At 38.1% G+C, this 17,610-nt stretch overlaps 1 protein-coding gene across 14 annotated transcripts in view; it reads left to right on the forward strand.

Annotated features, from left to right (window-relative positions):
- ptprt (protein tyrosine phosphatase receptor type T) overlaps nucleotides 1-17,610 on the forward strand; it is a 294,849-nt gene that overhangs the window by 175,033 nt on the left and 102,206 nt on the right. For 7 of the 14 annotated variants that reach the window (XM_025907164.1, XM_025907166.1, XM_025907170.1 and 4 more), the window contains exons 14-16: nucleotides 3,261-3,537; nucleotides 13,433-13,469; nucleotides 15,434-15,490. In XM_025907164.1, the coding sequence (XP_025762949.1) occupies nucleotides 3,261-3,537; nucleotides 13,433-13,469; nucleotides 15,434-15,490 (371 nt within the window). The remainder of the gene's footprint in view (nucleotides 1-3,260; nucleotides 3,538-13,432; nucleotides 13,470-15,433; nucleotides 15,491-17,610) is intronic. The other 7 variants (XM_025907172.1, XM_019359142.2, XM_019359144.2 and 4 more) reach the window with 3 other exon arrangements.

A 17,610-nucleotide genomic window follows, 5' to 3' on the forward strand; every position in this document is an offset into this window, starting at 1 on the left:
CAGTGGCACCTGCTGATCACTAAGGAAAAGTGAATGCTGCAGTGGTTGCTGGAGATTGCTGGGAGTCACTAATCATTGGTTGCAAAGTGGTATCCAATCAAAAATCTTTTGATTGCTTTGGTCTCTAGCAGGTTGCCATGGTCAGCAGCAGATTGTGCAGCTTGTCTAGCAACCGGAGAAATCACAAGGTTTGTGGTGCAAGACCATCTTTGCAAATGACTTCTCCAATAAAGAGATTGTGTTTGCATGTTCTGCAAAATCCCTTAGAATGCTTTTATCAGGCACACACACAGAACACACAGGTTTTATTTTCCCAGTCACCAGTCCACTGTATTCACTTCAAAACAAAAGCAGCGAGTGAAGGCACCCAGCTAATTTATTTCTTTTCCTTTTCTCATTTTTTCAGCCAGCATGTTTTTAATTAAAAGTTCACTTTGAACATGTGATCTCATCCATTTAATTGGTGCAGGGGAGAACATTATTCTCGCTCGCCTTTAGGGAAATACAGCTTCGACAATGCTGTGTGGAGAATATATATCACTTCAATTTAGACTTTGGGAAATGGATTTGTGAAATGTGAGTGTGGGTCAGTGGTTTAGCATTAATTTTTGTAAATCCCTTATCATATCTCATCATTAATCACCCACAGATGGCAAATATATCTCATGTTGAATTAGGCTGCACCCTCATCGCTACCATCTTTATGTGTTTATCAACTAGAGATAAGCCCATTAATGTGTTTGCTTATTATGTGTGTTTGGTGCAAGTATTACATGTTTTAAGTGCCAACAGATGTACGTGTGGAAGCAGGAAAAAAAAAGGCATCTGTTTGTTAATGTGCACACAAATGTTTTTGCTGCAATTGTTTTCTTATTCATCCTGCAGATCAGAGCATCTGAAATTTAGGAGGTTAGATAAGATTTTTTTTTTTTATCAAAAAGGCTCTGTAAAGAGAAGCAGCTGTTGAGACACACACTCATGAGATGCACTCTCACACACACATCAGGCTGCATGCTCAGGTGCCTGCACGTTCACTTTCACATAAATGCACACAAGCGGAAACCACTGTAAATGTTTACAGTGATTGTCAGTGCAGATATGCACCAGTTGATTAAAATCCAGTGCTTAATATTGTGTAGGTCTCCTTCATGCTGCTAAAACAGCTGCTGGGCCTGTCATGGAATCTCTGAGGTTGTCCTGTGGTATATGACAGTGGCACATAACAGATTCTTTGAGCCCAGTGGGTTAAGATTTAGACTTCTGTGGATCTGGCTTGTTCTCGGGCATCCTGAGTCTGGAGGCTGGCTAAGCACCATGGATTCTGTTATATTTCTTCAACATGTCTTGATGAGATTTTGCAAAGTGAACAGTGCATTGTCCTGCTGTGCAAAACCACTGACATTGGTGGGTGGTGTTGCCATGATAGAGTGGCTTGGCTGGAAGGAATATTACTTCAGTGTGACACAAAATGACATCCACATAATATAGTTGCTCCAAAACAGGAACATGAAGAAAAAAAGTCTCAAAAATCTTGCAGTTTTACTTGCAAATATATTCATACATACATGCTCCATTGATCAGAGTGCATGACAAAAAAAATGTCTGCAAACCTCAGCAAAAACACTTTCCAGAAGTATACAGTACCAGTGCCAGTGGAAGGTCTGGAAAAACTTTTCACTGGTACTGATGAGATATATTTATTTCAAGCCTTAACTGTAAACTTCAACTTTAAAGCTTAAACCAAGTTTAAACCAAGTTTTAACAGTGACAGTAACAGCTGTCTATTTGAGGAAAAACAAACAAAAAACCCCCCAAACAACACACACACATACAGTGTTTTCTTCACTTTTCTAATTCACTCGCTTTATGCTTAATAATCCCACAACCATCCACCAGTCTCAGAAAATCCCCTTACTCTAAATGTTCAAGCCGTAAAGGTACAATAACACACATACACACACTTATGGATATGTACTCAAAGACATGGATAGTTACAACAGAAGCACACACACACATCCCAAGCGCTCGACACACACCCACACATACACAATTCCCTATCCGCTCCTTGTGCTAGGCCCCTGCTTCATCCCTTGTGCAGCCTCTGAAAGCCATTAGTTTGAAATGGATATTTTACCAGAAAGGCAGAAACAGCAAAGAGAGTGACAGTAAGGCAGAGAGAGAGAGAGACTCATCTTTGGTCATCAGCAATTATCTTTTATGAAAGCTGCCAAACGGGAACAGGGGATAATTGGCCGCGGCCCCCTTCACAGAAACATACATTTCCCTAATTGCGTATAATTGTGAAGTGAGTTCTTGGCGTGGAGGACGGAGGTAATTGCGGAGGGCCGCTGCGTTTGTCCTGACCGCTAAAGGAGCCCTCAGCCATTCATGAAGCCTCTCAGAGTGTAATGGAAACACACATACACATGAAAGCAGCTCCACTGCACAAAGATAGATGTTCATTCAAGTATATAAACACCCCACTGCACATGTGTTAAAATACACACAAGCACAAGCACACCTGCCAAAGCACATACAGGTAAAAGCGCACCTGTTAGAGAGGATGCACACACACGTGCACTTGATGTCCCATAAAGAATATAAGGCAAGAGGACACACTTTTGGACTTTGAAAAAGATCCATTCAAACACACACACACACACACACACACACACACACACACACACACACACACACATGTATTTTCTTCCTTTAAACTGTACTAGGGTGCTGAATCAGCACAAGAAATGATTTGCCAGGAACTTTGTTTGAAGTTTAGCTTCTAAAGTATATCTGTCATTCAGAAATAAGTGACCCTTATAACAAATTATACGCCTTTTTAATGGTTAGTTTGGGATTTTGTGAATTTTTTTCCCCCTCATAGCAGACCTTGGGCCTCTTCTGCTAATGCTTTTATTGTAATAATGAATTTAAAGCACTCTGGAAAATGAAAGCTTTTAATGATGGGAGCTACTGGGGATAGTAAAGTTAAAGTAGAGTTGTCAGTTTTATGTGTTATGTCCCTATTTCACAACAAAGTCTGTCTCTACTGTACAACTGGACTGGATGACTAACAGTTGAAATATTGTCAGTTTATTGTGATTATTTTTTATTCTTTTCAAAAACTCTAAATGGCTGTCATCGTTGCCACGTAAACCATCTCCTCTTAAGTATTGCTTTAGGTAGTGATAAGTAGTTTTGTTCCTGTTTGAGTAAACAACGTAAGACACTACTTTTAAAGACGTCATTTATTTTTCCAGCTCCTACCAGCTCGTTGTGAAGGAGGTGCGCAAGTCCAAGACCCGCCGTGCCGCTTCTGAAGCCCCTGAGTGTTTTTCTGTCCCAGTGAGCTTCCGCAATGCCTCCATCTTGGACTCACCCTATTACATTGCTGCTGAATTGCCACCGTCCAGCCTGACGGTGGTACAGCCGTTCACTGTGGGGGACAACAAGAGCTATGGTGGTTTCTGGAATCCTCCGCTGTCACCTGCCAAGAGCTACAGCATCTACTACCAGGCAATGAGCAGAGCCAATGGGGTGAGTCTCAACTCTCCAGAAGTACCCATCGTAACTAGAAGTAGTATGTTCATATTTTCCATTTGGCCAAATTAGATCTAATTTAAAGTGTAATTAGCAATTAGTTAGTTTACATTATGGGTTTATCGTCATGTCATTAATAATGGGAATAATTGTGACTTTTGAGGCACACAACACATGGTGTAACAAATTTGATATGAAGCTTTACCAGGATTCACTCATTTTTATTTGTCCTAAAAAATAATAAAAACAAAATTTAAAACCATTCTTTGGCTAGCAAAAGCAAAAATCAAAACAAAAATATTTTTACTCAATCTCAGCAGGTTATAAAAAAAATGCCAACAATTCTGTTCCTTAGTCATTAATGTGACAGCAAGTGATTGAAGTTAGAATACATTTGGAGACAGAGTTGTGCAAGGGCATTTTGTGTGACTTCTCAAGCCTATAGTTTAATATACTGAAGGTCATGTGTTTGCTTATCAGAATAATTAATATAAAAGAACACAATTACAACTCCCTCTGGGAATCCCCACTCCTAGCATTCAGCTGTTGATGTCTGTTTGCTGCCCTTTTTGTCTGGTAATTATACTGTCTGCAAATACAACAACACCTCGCCCACCTCCCGCCACCCGTGTCCTTCTCATAACTCATTCACAACTTCAACTTGGCTTTTGAATTTCCATAATACTCTGAACTCCTGTGGGGGTTATTTTAATTTTCCAACGCCGTAACCACGGTAACTCAGTTTGGAGAGCGAGGCCGGGTGAGCTGGCTGACTGTCGTGATGTAATATCCTCCTCCAGAAAGCAGATTTCCCACAATGCACTCATATGGAGAAAGACTGTGTGCAAGTGGGTGTGTGTAGGGGGGGAATTCTTGCATGACTGAACAAGTGTGACTGTGAGCAGATGAGTATTCATTTAAAAGTGTGAATACTCGCTTGTGTTCCCAACTTTTGTGTATCGTGTGTGCTTTGCACACTTGTACGTGCAGACTCCAAATCCAGTCAAATCAGAGTTCCTTATTTGATTGGATTTCAGTCAATCCAATCAGTTTCAGGTTTGTTTGGATGATGAATTGGGGCATTGTGCGGGTGCTTAGTGGTTAAAACGGAAATAAAAATGCAAGCGCACCTGTGTAGTCGCCTTATATGGAGGACCACAAGAGCCACAGAAATAGACGTGTTCATAAAGCATGATTTTTTTTTACCTGATTATACTTCTCTTTTAAATTTCAAGTGATTGCAACAACCAGAATGGTCTGTCGATTTTACTTTCCCAGACAGAAAAATGTCAGATAAATGTTTAATAAGTAAGATTTAAAATGAAGGACTTTACTGCAGTCTGATCAAACCAGTTGAGTTACATGTCAAAAGGAAAAGTCAGTCGTTATTACTACATTACTACATACACTATATAATACATGAGTCGACTTTTGTTGTGATTTGGCATCATACAATTAAAATTGAATTGAATTAAAACATTTTAATTTCAGGCACAAATCTTTGATGTTTTGTGACTGCATTGCTGTGCAACAGTCTCTTTTTAACTAACCAGGGTTACATGCAGTATACTTCAGGGATCTGAGGTGAGTAAAATCAAGGAGTCAAAACCTCCAAAGATAATTATTAATGTGGATAATAGTGAAATCCTAAAGTGGCAAGAGTAATCATATTGTTCCACAACATTCATTACATATAGGACACAGGACTCCTGAACATGGTGAATGAAAATAGGTTGAACTCAACTGGACTTTTTGAAGGGCACATCACCTTTCTCACACACCCACGCACACAGGCACATGTGCAGACAGACATCAGACACACACACAAAAATCCAGGTCTTGAGTCAGTTGTTATTTTTTTGGAGCCATGCTTGCTACTCAGAGATTAAACTAGCCAGCAGATTCACTATGGACAGTTTTCATCCGCTCTGAAAAAACTCCAGAGCCACATTGGTGCAAAAAGAAGACAGTCAGTATTTATATAATGTATTCTGTAAATTCTGTCTCTGTGTTGCGTTTAGTAATAATATGTGAAAGTGATAGTTTGTCAATCAAGGATTTAAGTTATCTGTAGTCCTCACAAAGTCCTGTGATTTGTTTAATTTCTTTGCTGTCAGTCATTCTGTAGTGTAGGTGTCACTTTTATTCTGCAGCAGTAGATGTCTCGTATTGGAAAGAAACTCCTCATTTACATTTTAGAGGACTTGGCTCATTTGTCGTAGTTTGATCCCATGGATGAAAGTCTGTTTCTCATTCTCTGCCTGTCTTGGATAATCCTACTACTTTTTTTCCCCCCTCTGAGCTCCACCTGTCCATCAAGGAGAATGTCTATCCGCAATCGTTTTCCTTCTTTTTTTCTGTCATCTCTCTTGAGGACATTTAGAAGAAATTGTTCTCTCAATCCACCCACTCTTCATCTCTTCATTGCTCACTGCTGTTTTTTTTCTCTTTCATCTAATAAAAAACAATCAAATTTTTTTTTTAATCTTCTACCTCCCTTTCCTAAATTCTCTCCATCTTTCTGTGTTCCATCCGTCAGTTTCTGCTCTTACTTCCTCTATGCTTATGACAAACGTTTTCTCTGATTTAACCCTTCACGCTCCATCTGTTGCTCACCCCCTTATCCCCACTGCTTTTCCTCCTTCTCTTCAGCAACCACCTGTTTCCTTGCTTTCTTTTGGACTTGATTCTCCCAGAGGTAACATCAGTCTGATGCCAGTCTCTCATCTCCTGTCATTGTGCCAGTTAGCTCTGCACACTAAAACTACTAGGCAATCTCGACGTCTCGATGTTGTGCGATGCCACACAAGCACACGCGTCGCCCGCCCACCCATACACACACACACACACACACACACACACACACACAAGAATAAATGCCTAGGGCAATAAGTAAGAGAAGTAAGAGCAAGAGTGGTTTGGGAGTAGGGAATGAGAGAGAATTGTGGGAGGGGTAATAGCAATCTAAAAAGAGTAAAAGAGACATTAAACAAGATATAATACTGGAGGCAAAGATGGAAGTCAATAAAGATAAAAACTGATATGAGCGGAACGGTCATGAGTCTGGTTACTCAAAAAAAATACTTTTGACCCAGTGTGTTCATTAGCATTTAACCAAAACCGCAATCTATACTTAACCAAGTTTTCTTTTTAAAGATGTACACGAGCAGAAATGAGAATGTGAGCACGGTTTTCCATTTTGATCACCTCCCTGTGACCCAAATGCAATCCTTAAATGGGGTATTTTATTAATTGAAAACGCACGGTGCCTCTGAGCAAATACCAGCCAACAATATATTAAAGTTTCTAGTTGCAAATGAAAAGTAGCTAAAGAGATTAAGGAGAGGTTTAGAAAGGTTGAACGATCACGCCTAGTGTTGTGAATTTTTTAATATAGAAGCAGGACAAAAGTCTGAAAAAAGATCAAATGTGTCTGAAAGATAATATACACAGAGCTACCTGAAGTAATAGGTTTAAAGAAGGGCAACTGAGAAAGGTTTAACCAAGTTTTACTTGTCAACATACATAAAATGATCTGTGGATAAAATGGATAAAATACAGGATGGGAAATTTGGAAGAAATTCATGGGAGGAGAAGGATTTTGGAGAGATTTTGGAGGAAGTATTTGAGGAAAATGGTAAAGGAGGAGGAAGTAGAATGCAAGGAAAAATAGGGTGGGAAATGGCACAAAACAAAAGGAAAGTGTGACAAACATGGAAAAACATGCCCTTCCGCAGTGTGAGAAATGCAGCCAGACACCTTTCTTGACAAGTAAAAAGCCTCAGGGGTTGGCCAAGATGCTCTGACAATCAACGTCACACATACACACACACGCACCAAGCAAGCCTCAGAGTGCAGTTTTTGGAGAGTGAAGGAGAGAGACAGAGAAAGATTTTACCAACTGACAGTCAGTGTCAATCAAGATGCACTCAGATGACTCAAAAATCCCTAAATGCATTTTTTCTGTGTGTGCTGGTGTATGACTAAGGCTCACACACTTTCGTACGTTTGGCTTGTGGGCAAGTGTGTAGGAATTTTTGCATGTACATTTGTCTAGGTTTGCATTTGTGATAGACTTATTAAGATTCTATTCATTAAACAGCCATTTTTCAAATTAAACAATGGAAGTATATAATGTGCATGAGCAGTTCATGCCCATGTATCTGCCTGCTCGTCTGAGTATCAAGAGTTTTTGGTAAAAGAATGAGCTTCAGGAAGAAAACAAAAAAGAAACAAAGTGTCAAAGACAGGGTAACATTTTTTTTTTTTTAATAAAGTTGTTACCCTGGCTACATGGGGTTGCCTGGGAACTCCAACTGCTAATCACAATATCCAGAAGTCACACAAAAAACATACATGATTGAAAATCCTACCAGTTGGTTAGAACACTGAGCCAACCAACTGTGATTGAATGGGGGGAAAAAAAGAGAGGAAAAGACTGGCAAAGATGGAACGATAGATGGATGGAGAGAGAGCTCACCCACACAGCAGCTGCATCTCTCTTACACTTTTAGTATTCCTGTCAGGCTCTACAACGTTAACTACTACACACACAGAAATGAATGCTGTGTCTCCATTGTAAACACCTCAGCCCCCTTCTGGTCTCCAAATGCTCTGTATAGAGTCAGGGCAATAAATCCTTATATTTATTAACTTTGCTTCTTATAACCCCCTGAGGCTTAGTCCATTAGCATGAGCCAAGTAGAGGCAGTGTTTCTGTTCACAGTGACTGTGAATCCAGAACAACCACACATCTAAATGGACCATAAATGGGTACAATAGGGTCAGTTTATAAAGAAACACAATTCATTGGTCCTCATGAAACTGATCTTATTCCAACTGTGCCCATTCATATGATACATTTCACTCTTAAAGGAATGGGCATATGAAAGAAAGTAATTTGAAACATTTGTTACTTTTTAGGCTTAAACAGACAGTAAAAAAAGATGTTTGAAATAGAGCAGGGCGATATGACCAAAAATATTTATCACGATATACATTTGAAAATTTGCGATAACGATATAACTGACGATATAATTGACACTAGACAAAATACTTTACAACTCCACAACTTCATTAGTGCAAAAAACCCCATCAATGTATTTTCACTTAAACAAGCAGCTGTTTTTTATGTGCATTAAAGTTATATAAAAATTAACAATGCAAATGCAAATTCCTTGCTGACAGTTTAACCAAAAGGCATTTCCAGTGGAAATTGGCCGACATATCCTCAGCATAACCATGTATAATATCCACAAAACTTAAAAAGAGGTTATACACACACAATACGGTAATATTATGTTGAAGCACAGTATGTATCACTCCGCGAGGCGCCTGCATGCGATAGCCGTAATGCTCCGACAATCCATCAAGCGGTGCGGCTTCGTAGCTTAGCAAAGTCGTACTGAAACATTTGGCAGATTTTCGAGCGCCGTGTATGACATAAAATCGCTTCGAGGTCAGTAAACACAACCAGAATTCATACATAAGGCACACGGGATTATAAGGGGCACTGCCGATTTTCAGAAAAATCAAAGGATTGATTTTAAGTGTGCCGTATTTTCCAAACAGCACGGTAATAACGACGGCCCGCTAGCATGCTCTACCAAAAATAGTGCTTTGTTGTGTATCTGACGGACGAAAGCTAAATCAGTTCCACACCACTGAAGTTGCAGCATTTTTACAAACCAATTCTGGTTCATCCGTTTCATTTAACGATCCACTTTCGCTCTTCTCATTCTGCTTCGCCACCATGTGCGTATGTAAACATAGGCACTGCGCATGCACGTTTTACCCACATTCTATCGCAATATTTCATTTTCCTATTGTTACCCAAAATTACACCGGTATTACCGTGAACGGTATGATATGGCCCAGCCCTAGTTTGAAACCACCAGGATGTCACCCATTGACTTTTGAAGCCTTAGTAGTAGCGTTTTCTTACTACATTTCTTATGCTTCCTCTTATGCTTTTACTCAGGAGCTTTGCTCTCTGTCCCTTGTCTGCTGACCCAAGGTGCAAACTCTTGGGAACGCACAATCGCACAATACTAGAATCTTGGTAGTCAGTAACAGTACTACTATACTACTATATTTTTGTGGTGTAATGACAGTACCATAGAAATGAGCAGCACTGAGCTCATGTTTTGAGGAGCCATGTTAATGTGTTACAAGTACAAAGTTATGTTACCTTTGTGAATATTTTATGTTGCTACGACACAGCTGTGAATTCAGTATTCTTTACATGACTATATAAATGAAATTATATGTTTTGACAAGTTTAGTGTCCCGTATCATGAACCAAAATATCTTCAAAAACAAGTCTCATTTTTTCCCCCACTGAGGATTTTGTTCAGTCTCTAGTAGATACAGCATTCAAGGTCCTTGCAATGTTTTAGAAATAGCAAGTGGCATGATTTTTGTCATTAGCACACACATATTGGCCTGGTAAAATCCCTTTTTGAGTCTTACGAATCAGTTTTTCTTGCCCTCTATTTTACATATTAACTGAACAGTACATTAATTGCTGTTGAAAGCCGTGTGTGTGTATGACTCTTGTCATACATTCACTCTCAGTTTTCTACAGGTTCCTTCAATCAAATTATGCACAGAGACAAATGAGGGAAACGGATAAATAAGACAATAAAGCAGTCGAACAGCCAGGGATTCAGAGAGTCATTATTCAGACAGACAGATGGACAGATGGAAAGCAGACAGAGATTTAGTAGAAGCAGGTGTGTTTAAAGATGCTCATAGGATCTATCATTTGCTTGCATGTATCCATTCATAAATCTTTGTGAACATGACAATAAAATGAACAATATAAGTTAATGGTGTTAAATCCTCAAATACCAAACTGTAGTTTGAATAGAGCTGGACTTACTTTTGGGCCATGGCCACATGATTAAATCTGAATAACAATCTAGTGGAATATATAAATGATGTTTTTGAGTAGGGGTCAGCAGAGGTGCAGGCTGCTACCATTTGTTCTTTTATGTTTAACTTTGTTAGTTATGTTTTTAATTGTTTATGAATTAAAACTTGTTACATTCAGTGCAGTGAGCTTTTTGTTTGCTTTTGAACTCCACTGCTAAGAGCAACCTTGAAGAGTTTTACTTCTGTATTTAAGGACAGAAATTAGCTTAACTTTAGGCCTTTCAAAGCATCTCCACTTCTAAAATAGCTTATTTTGTTTCTTCCTACAGTAAAACTGTTTACAGTTATCTAAGTAAGACCCAAAACAGCACAATTAAAATGAAAATGAGTGTACAGAAGCCTGTACATTAGGACTGATTTTAATGCTGAGGTAACACCTTTCTGTGTTGGTAGCTGCTGTAGTCGTTGTATTTGATGAAGACAAATGGGCCAATACATGAAAGAGGCCAATCGCTTTATGACAAGTGGGTGAGATAGGTGCACGCACTGATGACAGCACATCATAAAAGAAAGAAAAGAGGAAAAGACCCGGGCAGCAAAGGAATGAAAAGTGCTGGTTTAAAAGACTACCCTATTTGCTGTAAATGTCTAGACATGTATATTGTAGTTTTATATTGTACTATGTATGTATTTTTTTATGGGGTCACACTTTAGACCCATTGGCGAATCATATAATAAAGAGTATTCCTTCAGTACATACTGTCGTCATCTGGCTCAAGAGCCATGACAAATAATGGGAGAGAGATCATTTGTTTACCAATGGCAATTAATTAATTAAGCAGTTAATTTTAGATGGTGGGTTAGTTTGTGCTGTCAGTGTTTAAGCAGTTGGATGAGTGGCTAAATGTCAAGTATGTGTTGTTTTGTAGTGTAAAACCTAACAAACCGAAATGACCAAGTCGAAGCCAAACAAATAAATATCAAGACATGTTGTTCTGTTTCTCTTTCTTCACACAGATTACTATAGTTAGTCGGATTCTTCCCCATAATAAAAAGTGTCCCATTTAAACTACTGCGTACAATTCAAAGTCTGCTGATAATCACACATTTCTTGTTAGTGCACTAGCTCCTTATCTATCCTACCTTTCTTTGTATCATGTATGACTGACTCCCTTTACTTCCACCATCCCATTTTTTTGCCAGTTTATTTCCCCACTCTGTTTTTCCCTGACTTGGATGGTTTGATTTGAATACCTATCTTGTTTGTCTTCGTTTTTATTGCTATTATTTCTTGCGTGTGCTGGTACTCAATGTTATACTTTTGCCCTGTTAATTTAAGCATGAATTAACTGATAGAATTTCACAGATCATATCCAAGTCCTTACTGGCTGTCCCTGTATCAAACACTGAATATAAGCATCTTACTGTCCCTCACACCCTCTGCCCACTCCAGTGCAAGCACTACTGCACACAGTTCTGCTGCATATAGACTTAAATAACTGATGTTCTTCTACTTATGCCCATCTTATGGGAATGATGACTGCCCCTGATGACTCTGTGAGTCTGTTGACCCATTTGTGAGATCAAAATATTAATCTGCAGCTTTATTCCAGTTCTTAATATTCAACAACAATAGGCTTCTGTAACCCGCAGACTGATGTAAGAAAGCCAAACCTGAGACGGACAACTCTTAAATGCTCAAGCAAGACTAGTCAGGTGCTCCCAGTTACACTAATTAACTCCACCTACTAGGAACCTAGAAGACAACACAGAGGGGCAAAGGGGAAAATACATTAGGCCCTGGCCAAAGCTTAGGGCAATCACAATGCTTAGAAAAATTAGTGTTTAATAACAATGAAGGTACTTTTGTACTTTTTTCACTTATTTATATATGATGTGTGGAAAATCATTTGAATCAACACCAACAATTGTACAGCATATTGATCCTGGTATGATTGATGTGTCAATCGTGTGTGTTTGGACAAAATGAGAAGCCAGTGGCATGGTTTTGTGATCTTACTGATGATTAAGACCAATGATTACGTGGGGTATACAATATATATGCACTGTCAGGCAAGTGGTTACTGTATGCAGTCAACCCATATATTAAAGAGGGTACCTTGTTTTAGACTGTTAACTACGATTTAAATACATTTTTTAAAATTGTTGTGGACAAATTACCAAAGCATGATTCCTGATCGATTTTCTGGTTCCTGTTTCAGATTTAACACTTTTCTTTGTCATTTCTTTCTAAGTTTTCTAAAGGTTTTCTAAAACATGGTGCTGAGCTTGCAATTCAAGATATACTGCAGCCTCTGGACATCAGCTGATCTCAATGCCTGCCAATGTCATCTGATGGCTGATACATGCGGCATTTATGTTGTTTTAGCTTGACCACAGTTGCTGTGTATCTGGAGGCCAGTTTACAGCCCAACTATAGCTCAGCTTTTCTTTTTCAAGCTTTGTCTGACTTAATGTCTCTGTCTCTGCAATCATTGTTGTCTGCTCTGTTTTTTGGGGTGGGTGTAGCTCAGGAGGAAGAGTAGGTTGTCTACTAATTGGAAGGTGGGTGGTTTGATCCCTGGCTCCTCCTGCCTACATGCCAAATATCCTTGGCCAAGATATTTGGAGTGCTTGTTAGATAGAAAACACTTAAGCATAGAAAAAAAGTGCTTGTAAGAATCGGCGAATGAGGAATGTTGTATAAAGCACTTTGAGTGCTCGGGTGTATAGTATAAAAGTGCTAAATAAGAACCAGTCCATTGATCATTCTGTACAGAATAGAGCTAGTGCCAATGATTTTTCAATACTGCAACAAAGGAAACTTGACTTATGCCTTGGAGAATACTCAGAAAAAAGTCAGATTCCAAAGGGTCAGAGTAGACCAGAAGCAGGCACCATGTTCCCATGTGTTCAACAAAGCCTTACCCTCATGATTCAAAACACTAGTATCTGAAAAATTAACTGTATATTTTACCACAAGTTAATTAGTTAACCTGTCTGTCTCTCTCCACAGGAAACCAAAATCAACTGTGTCCGCTTGGCTAACAAAGGTATGAGCACCCTTCCATTGATAGTCAGCATGCACATTAATTATGATAAGATATTTGTAATTTTAATTTTAAATTTGTTAGTAGTTCATTTTAAAGAAAAAAATGGTGTGAATACATGAACCCCTAGAATTGTGTTGTGCTACAAGTGTATCAGCCAAGATGAGAAGATTGCACTCTATTCTGGAAAAGGTGAACTCACAACCATCAGCCCAGGCAAACCTATATCACAGCCACGTTACCTTGCATGATTTTGTCGCATAGCATTCTCTCTCCATCTCTTCTATCCTTATAGCCCTTTTCACGCTCACCTTTTCTGTGACTTTCCTCCATCATGCTGTTCTTTTTGCATCTCACACCACATCCATGTTGGTCATCAGGGTATAAAGTGGAACATTGGGGCCATTATAATACCAATTGACCACCTTCATTAAACCCAGTGAATGAAGGCTAAAGTGTTAGCTCCAGAACCCATTTCATCTTCTTCTGTTTTGCTTTTCCCATGTCTCCCATTTTTATTTGCTGCTCATCTCTGGCAAATACACCCATTTATGTGCCAGGCAATATGCTTTAAAAGCTTTTCAGCTTGCTATTGATTTTTTCTCTCACCTCGTCTCCTTTATCTGTTTTAGTTTTTCATCTGCATCAAGCATTGATTTGATTTTTCCACATCTCCTTTGTCTGTTTCTGTATCTCTAACTCCCTTATTATTTTTTTGTCTACATAAAACATTTATTGCTCATTTACCAACATACTAATCTTTTTTACCATTCTTTTTTATCCATTTTCAGTTTTTTCTTTTCTTTTTTGAGTGAGATGTACTCTGGTAGGATGTCTACAGTGTCTAAACACTGCTCTCTGTCTGTCTGCATGTATGTGTGCTTGGAAAAAGACATGCTTTTAACTTTGTGGCCGTCTTTCATATATTTAAAAATAATACAAATCTATTTTGAGTATGTGAAATTATATGTAATCCAAAAAAATGATTTTTATAAATGAATTATCATTAATATTATGTTATTTGGTGTTCTGAGGCAATGCAGATGGCTGATTTTGCAAATAATTATGATTATGTTTGCTGCGTTACCTAATATCCAATATATGTGCACTTATCATGCACTATTGCATATTTACAATAAGTACGTGACATCACTTGCTTTCTTTCTGTTGTTTCTGAACTGCACAAAATAAAATTGCCAGGCCTTAATCTACCACATTGTGAGCTATTAAGCATTTAAAGGTAACAAAGCAATAATAGCTCAAGTGACTTTTGAGAACAAAAGGAGGGACAACTAGAGCCACATACCTGCCTCAGTTTTACTCTTCTAAAACAAATATTCTACCAGTAAACTTTTCGTAGTTTTACAGTATTTGTATTAGAATGCTGTATAAAGGAAAGTATTAACTAGAGTCAGATGCCAAAATTGGTCTCTCCACCAACTTTGCCATGCCACAAAGTTCATAATTTATTTTCTTTTAACCATCACTTTATTTCTTCCGTCTTACATTTCCTACTCCCCTGTTTTTATTAACCCTTCAAACCAGGCTAACAGACATAACAAGCTCCAATGATAACCGCCAACACCATATCTGCATTCACTGACAACTACTTTGTAATAAACATCCTCACCAGCATCACCTCTTTCTGGCCTTTTCCTGGTAATGGGCCAGTCAAGATGCTCATTGAGGGTTATTTCCTAGAAATAAGACCAGTCATATCCCAGCTGAGTGGTATTGATCTCATGGTTCTAGTGCTATCTCTCACCACTGCAGTTTCTCTCCTCTAAGACAGATTGTGCAATTGAAAACCATGGAGATCTAAAACTTGATGAATTGAAGAAAGACAACTATACATCTTTTTTTCTTAGACTTTTTCTTCTTTCTTTTCCTTTTTTGTTGTTGTTTGTTTTCTCTCTTCCCTTTCTTTCTCATGCTTTCCGGCGGGGACGTGCGACCCTTGGCCTTAGTGGTAATAGGTAGGGGACAAATAACAACGCCGTACATTCTAGTCATCCCAAGCGAAGGTGATTATTGCTTTGTAGGCAGAATATTTTCTTCCCAATGTTATGTCACAGTACAACCATAAACACGACGCAAACACTGTTTCATTTTGGTTGTCCCCTGCCCTACACCCTCCCTTTTTTCTTCCCTTTGTTAATTTTTTGGCGTTATCTTTCCTTCTCATCACCATCTTAATACATTTGTTTGCATGTCTGCTCTGCTTCAAGCGTTGCTGGCTGTGCTTGAACCTCCTCTCTGTCTTGCATGCACACATACACACACGTTTTTCACACACACACTTAAGTGAAACCATGCTGCTTTTGTGCATGGTCAGTAGCGCAGCTGTTGCACCATTAAGCTGATTTTATACTTTGTTTTTTTATCTTTTATTCTTTAGTAAAGTATAGTTTAATATTAAAAAGAAAATTGACTAGACTATAAATAAATACATGTAAGTTTTTTTCCCCCTGTCCCCCCAACTTTAATAACAATGCATATACTATTCTGAAAGTATGGTTTCCATTTTTGCAAATATGATTATCTGATTGAAAAAAGGGATGGTAACAATTGTCATTTGATAATCTTTGACAGTTCTCTCATCCACAATATTCACCTCTTTGCTTATTCTAAAGCCTTCATATATAGGTCCATGACATTTGTTGCGTAATATCAAACCAGCAAAGATGCTTAATTCAGTTGTACTTCATGCTCAAACACCTAGCAGAGCACTAAAAATGTTGAATGACAACAACTAAGTGGTCAAAACATCAATTAATATGCAAAAGCCACCAAACGGAGAATGGTGTGGTTTCAGCAGAACCATTATGTTAATTTATGTCTCATACGATTTGTATTCTTGTATTTGGAAAGAAAAGAAAACTGCTTCATTTTTGAATTTGTCAACCATGTCAAGCTTTGGAGCTTTGCCAGCAAGGCTGAAAGAAATGAGGCATATAAATTTGTATAATTCTTTAGTGAGAGATCCAGCCTTTGAAACATGTGACACAATTACTGTATATTAACTCCTGAAAAAGAAGATATCTCATATTAGTTAGTTATTATTAGACAGTGGAAGAATTACATTTCGGTAATGTGTTTTGTCAGCTGTTTACTGCTATTAGTGTATTTAGTGCAGTGAACAACCTTAAATCGACAGAGCTGGTTACTGTGGAATATTTAAGTAAACTTTCAATGACAAACACATAATAATAATAATAATAATAATAATAATAATAGTACCAGCACAGTTCTTTGAAATCCAATCATCCATCTATAATAAATACACAGCAGCTAAATGTTGTTTATTAAATTGTGTCAAAACCATAGCAATTCTAATCCTCTTAGTATTTGTTTTTCCAATTCAGAGACGTGACAGTAGAATATGAATGTCATTGAGTGATACAACAGTCGAAGTGTTGACTTTAACAATGTGGACACAACAGGGAAGCAGTCAGCAAAAAGCATTATTATAAACTGCTGTCACAGTTATTTGTCAAGACTATGAGTTTATTGCACAAGAATACCATAACACTTATTGTCCTGGGGGAAATTCAGTTTGCAAGCTCTCGCAGAAAGAATTATGCATATCATGCACAAGTCTGGAACTATAAACAAATAAAATTCTCAATTGAATAAAAACAGATTATATTTATATGAATGCAGAAGATCTCTGGGTACATTAAAAACCATTTTGTTTTAAAACTGAACTTACTTTCACAATGTAGCAATTCATGTATTATATTTAATATCGTATTCAGAGGACCATTTAGCCAGACATCCTAAATTGAAAAAGTGATGCATAAAATGCAGCTTTTTCTCTTTCTTTGTACTCCACTTCGTAGCTGGCAGAAGTCACACTTTATTAATCTATCCTGCTTGAGAAATGCTAAACGACTCAACTTATTTATCTAAAGCTGAGTCTATATGGAACGTTAAATTTGTCCACTTAATACAATCCTTATACTCACAAACCTTTTTTTAAGTAGTAACAATATAACATACTTGCAATTACTTACTTGCGTCTTCCAGAAAGAATACTCTGCAGTCTCTCTTCATGTGTACGAATAAACTCTCACTCAAAGCTGTATTTGTTCAGTTGCTGTGGCAAATACATAAGAAGCCACTGTGATAAACGTAATATGGC

Source organism: Oreochromis niloticus, linkage group LG5, assembly GCF_001858045.2.
Source record: "Oreochromis niloticus isolate F11D_XX linkage group LG5, O_niloticus_UMD_NMBU, whole genome shotgun sequence".
In the NCBI taxonomy this organism is placed as follows: Eukaryota; Metazoa; Chordata; class Actinopteri; order Cichliformes; family Cichlidae; genus Oreochromis; species Oreochromis niloticus.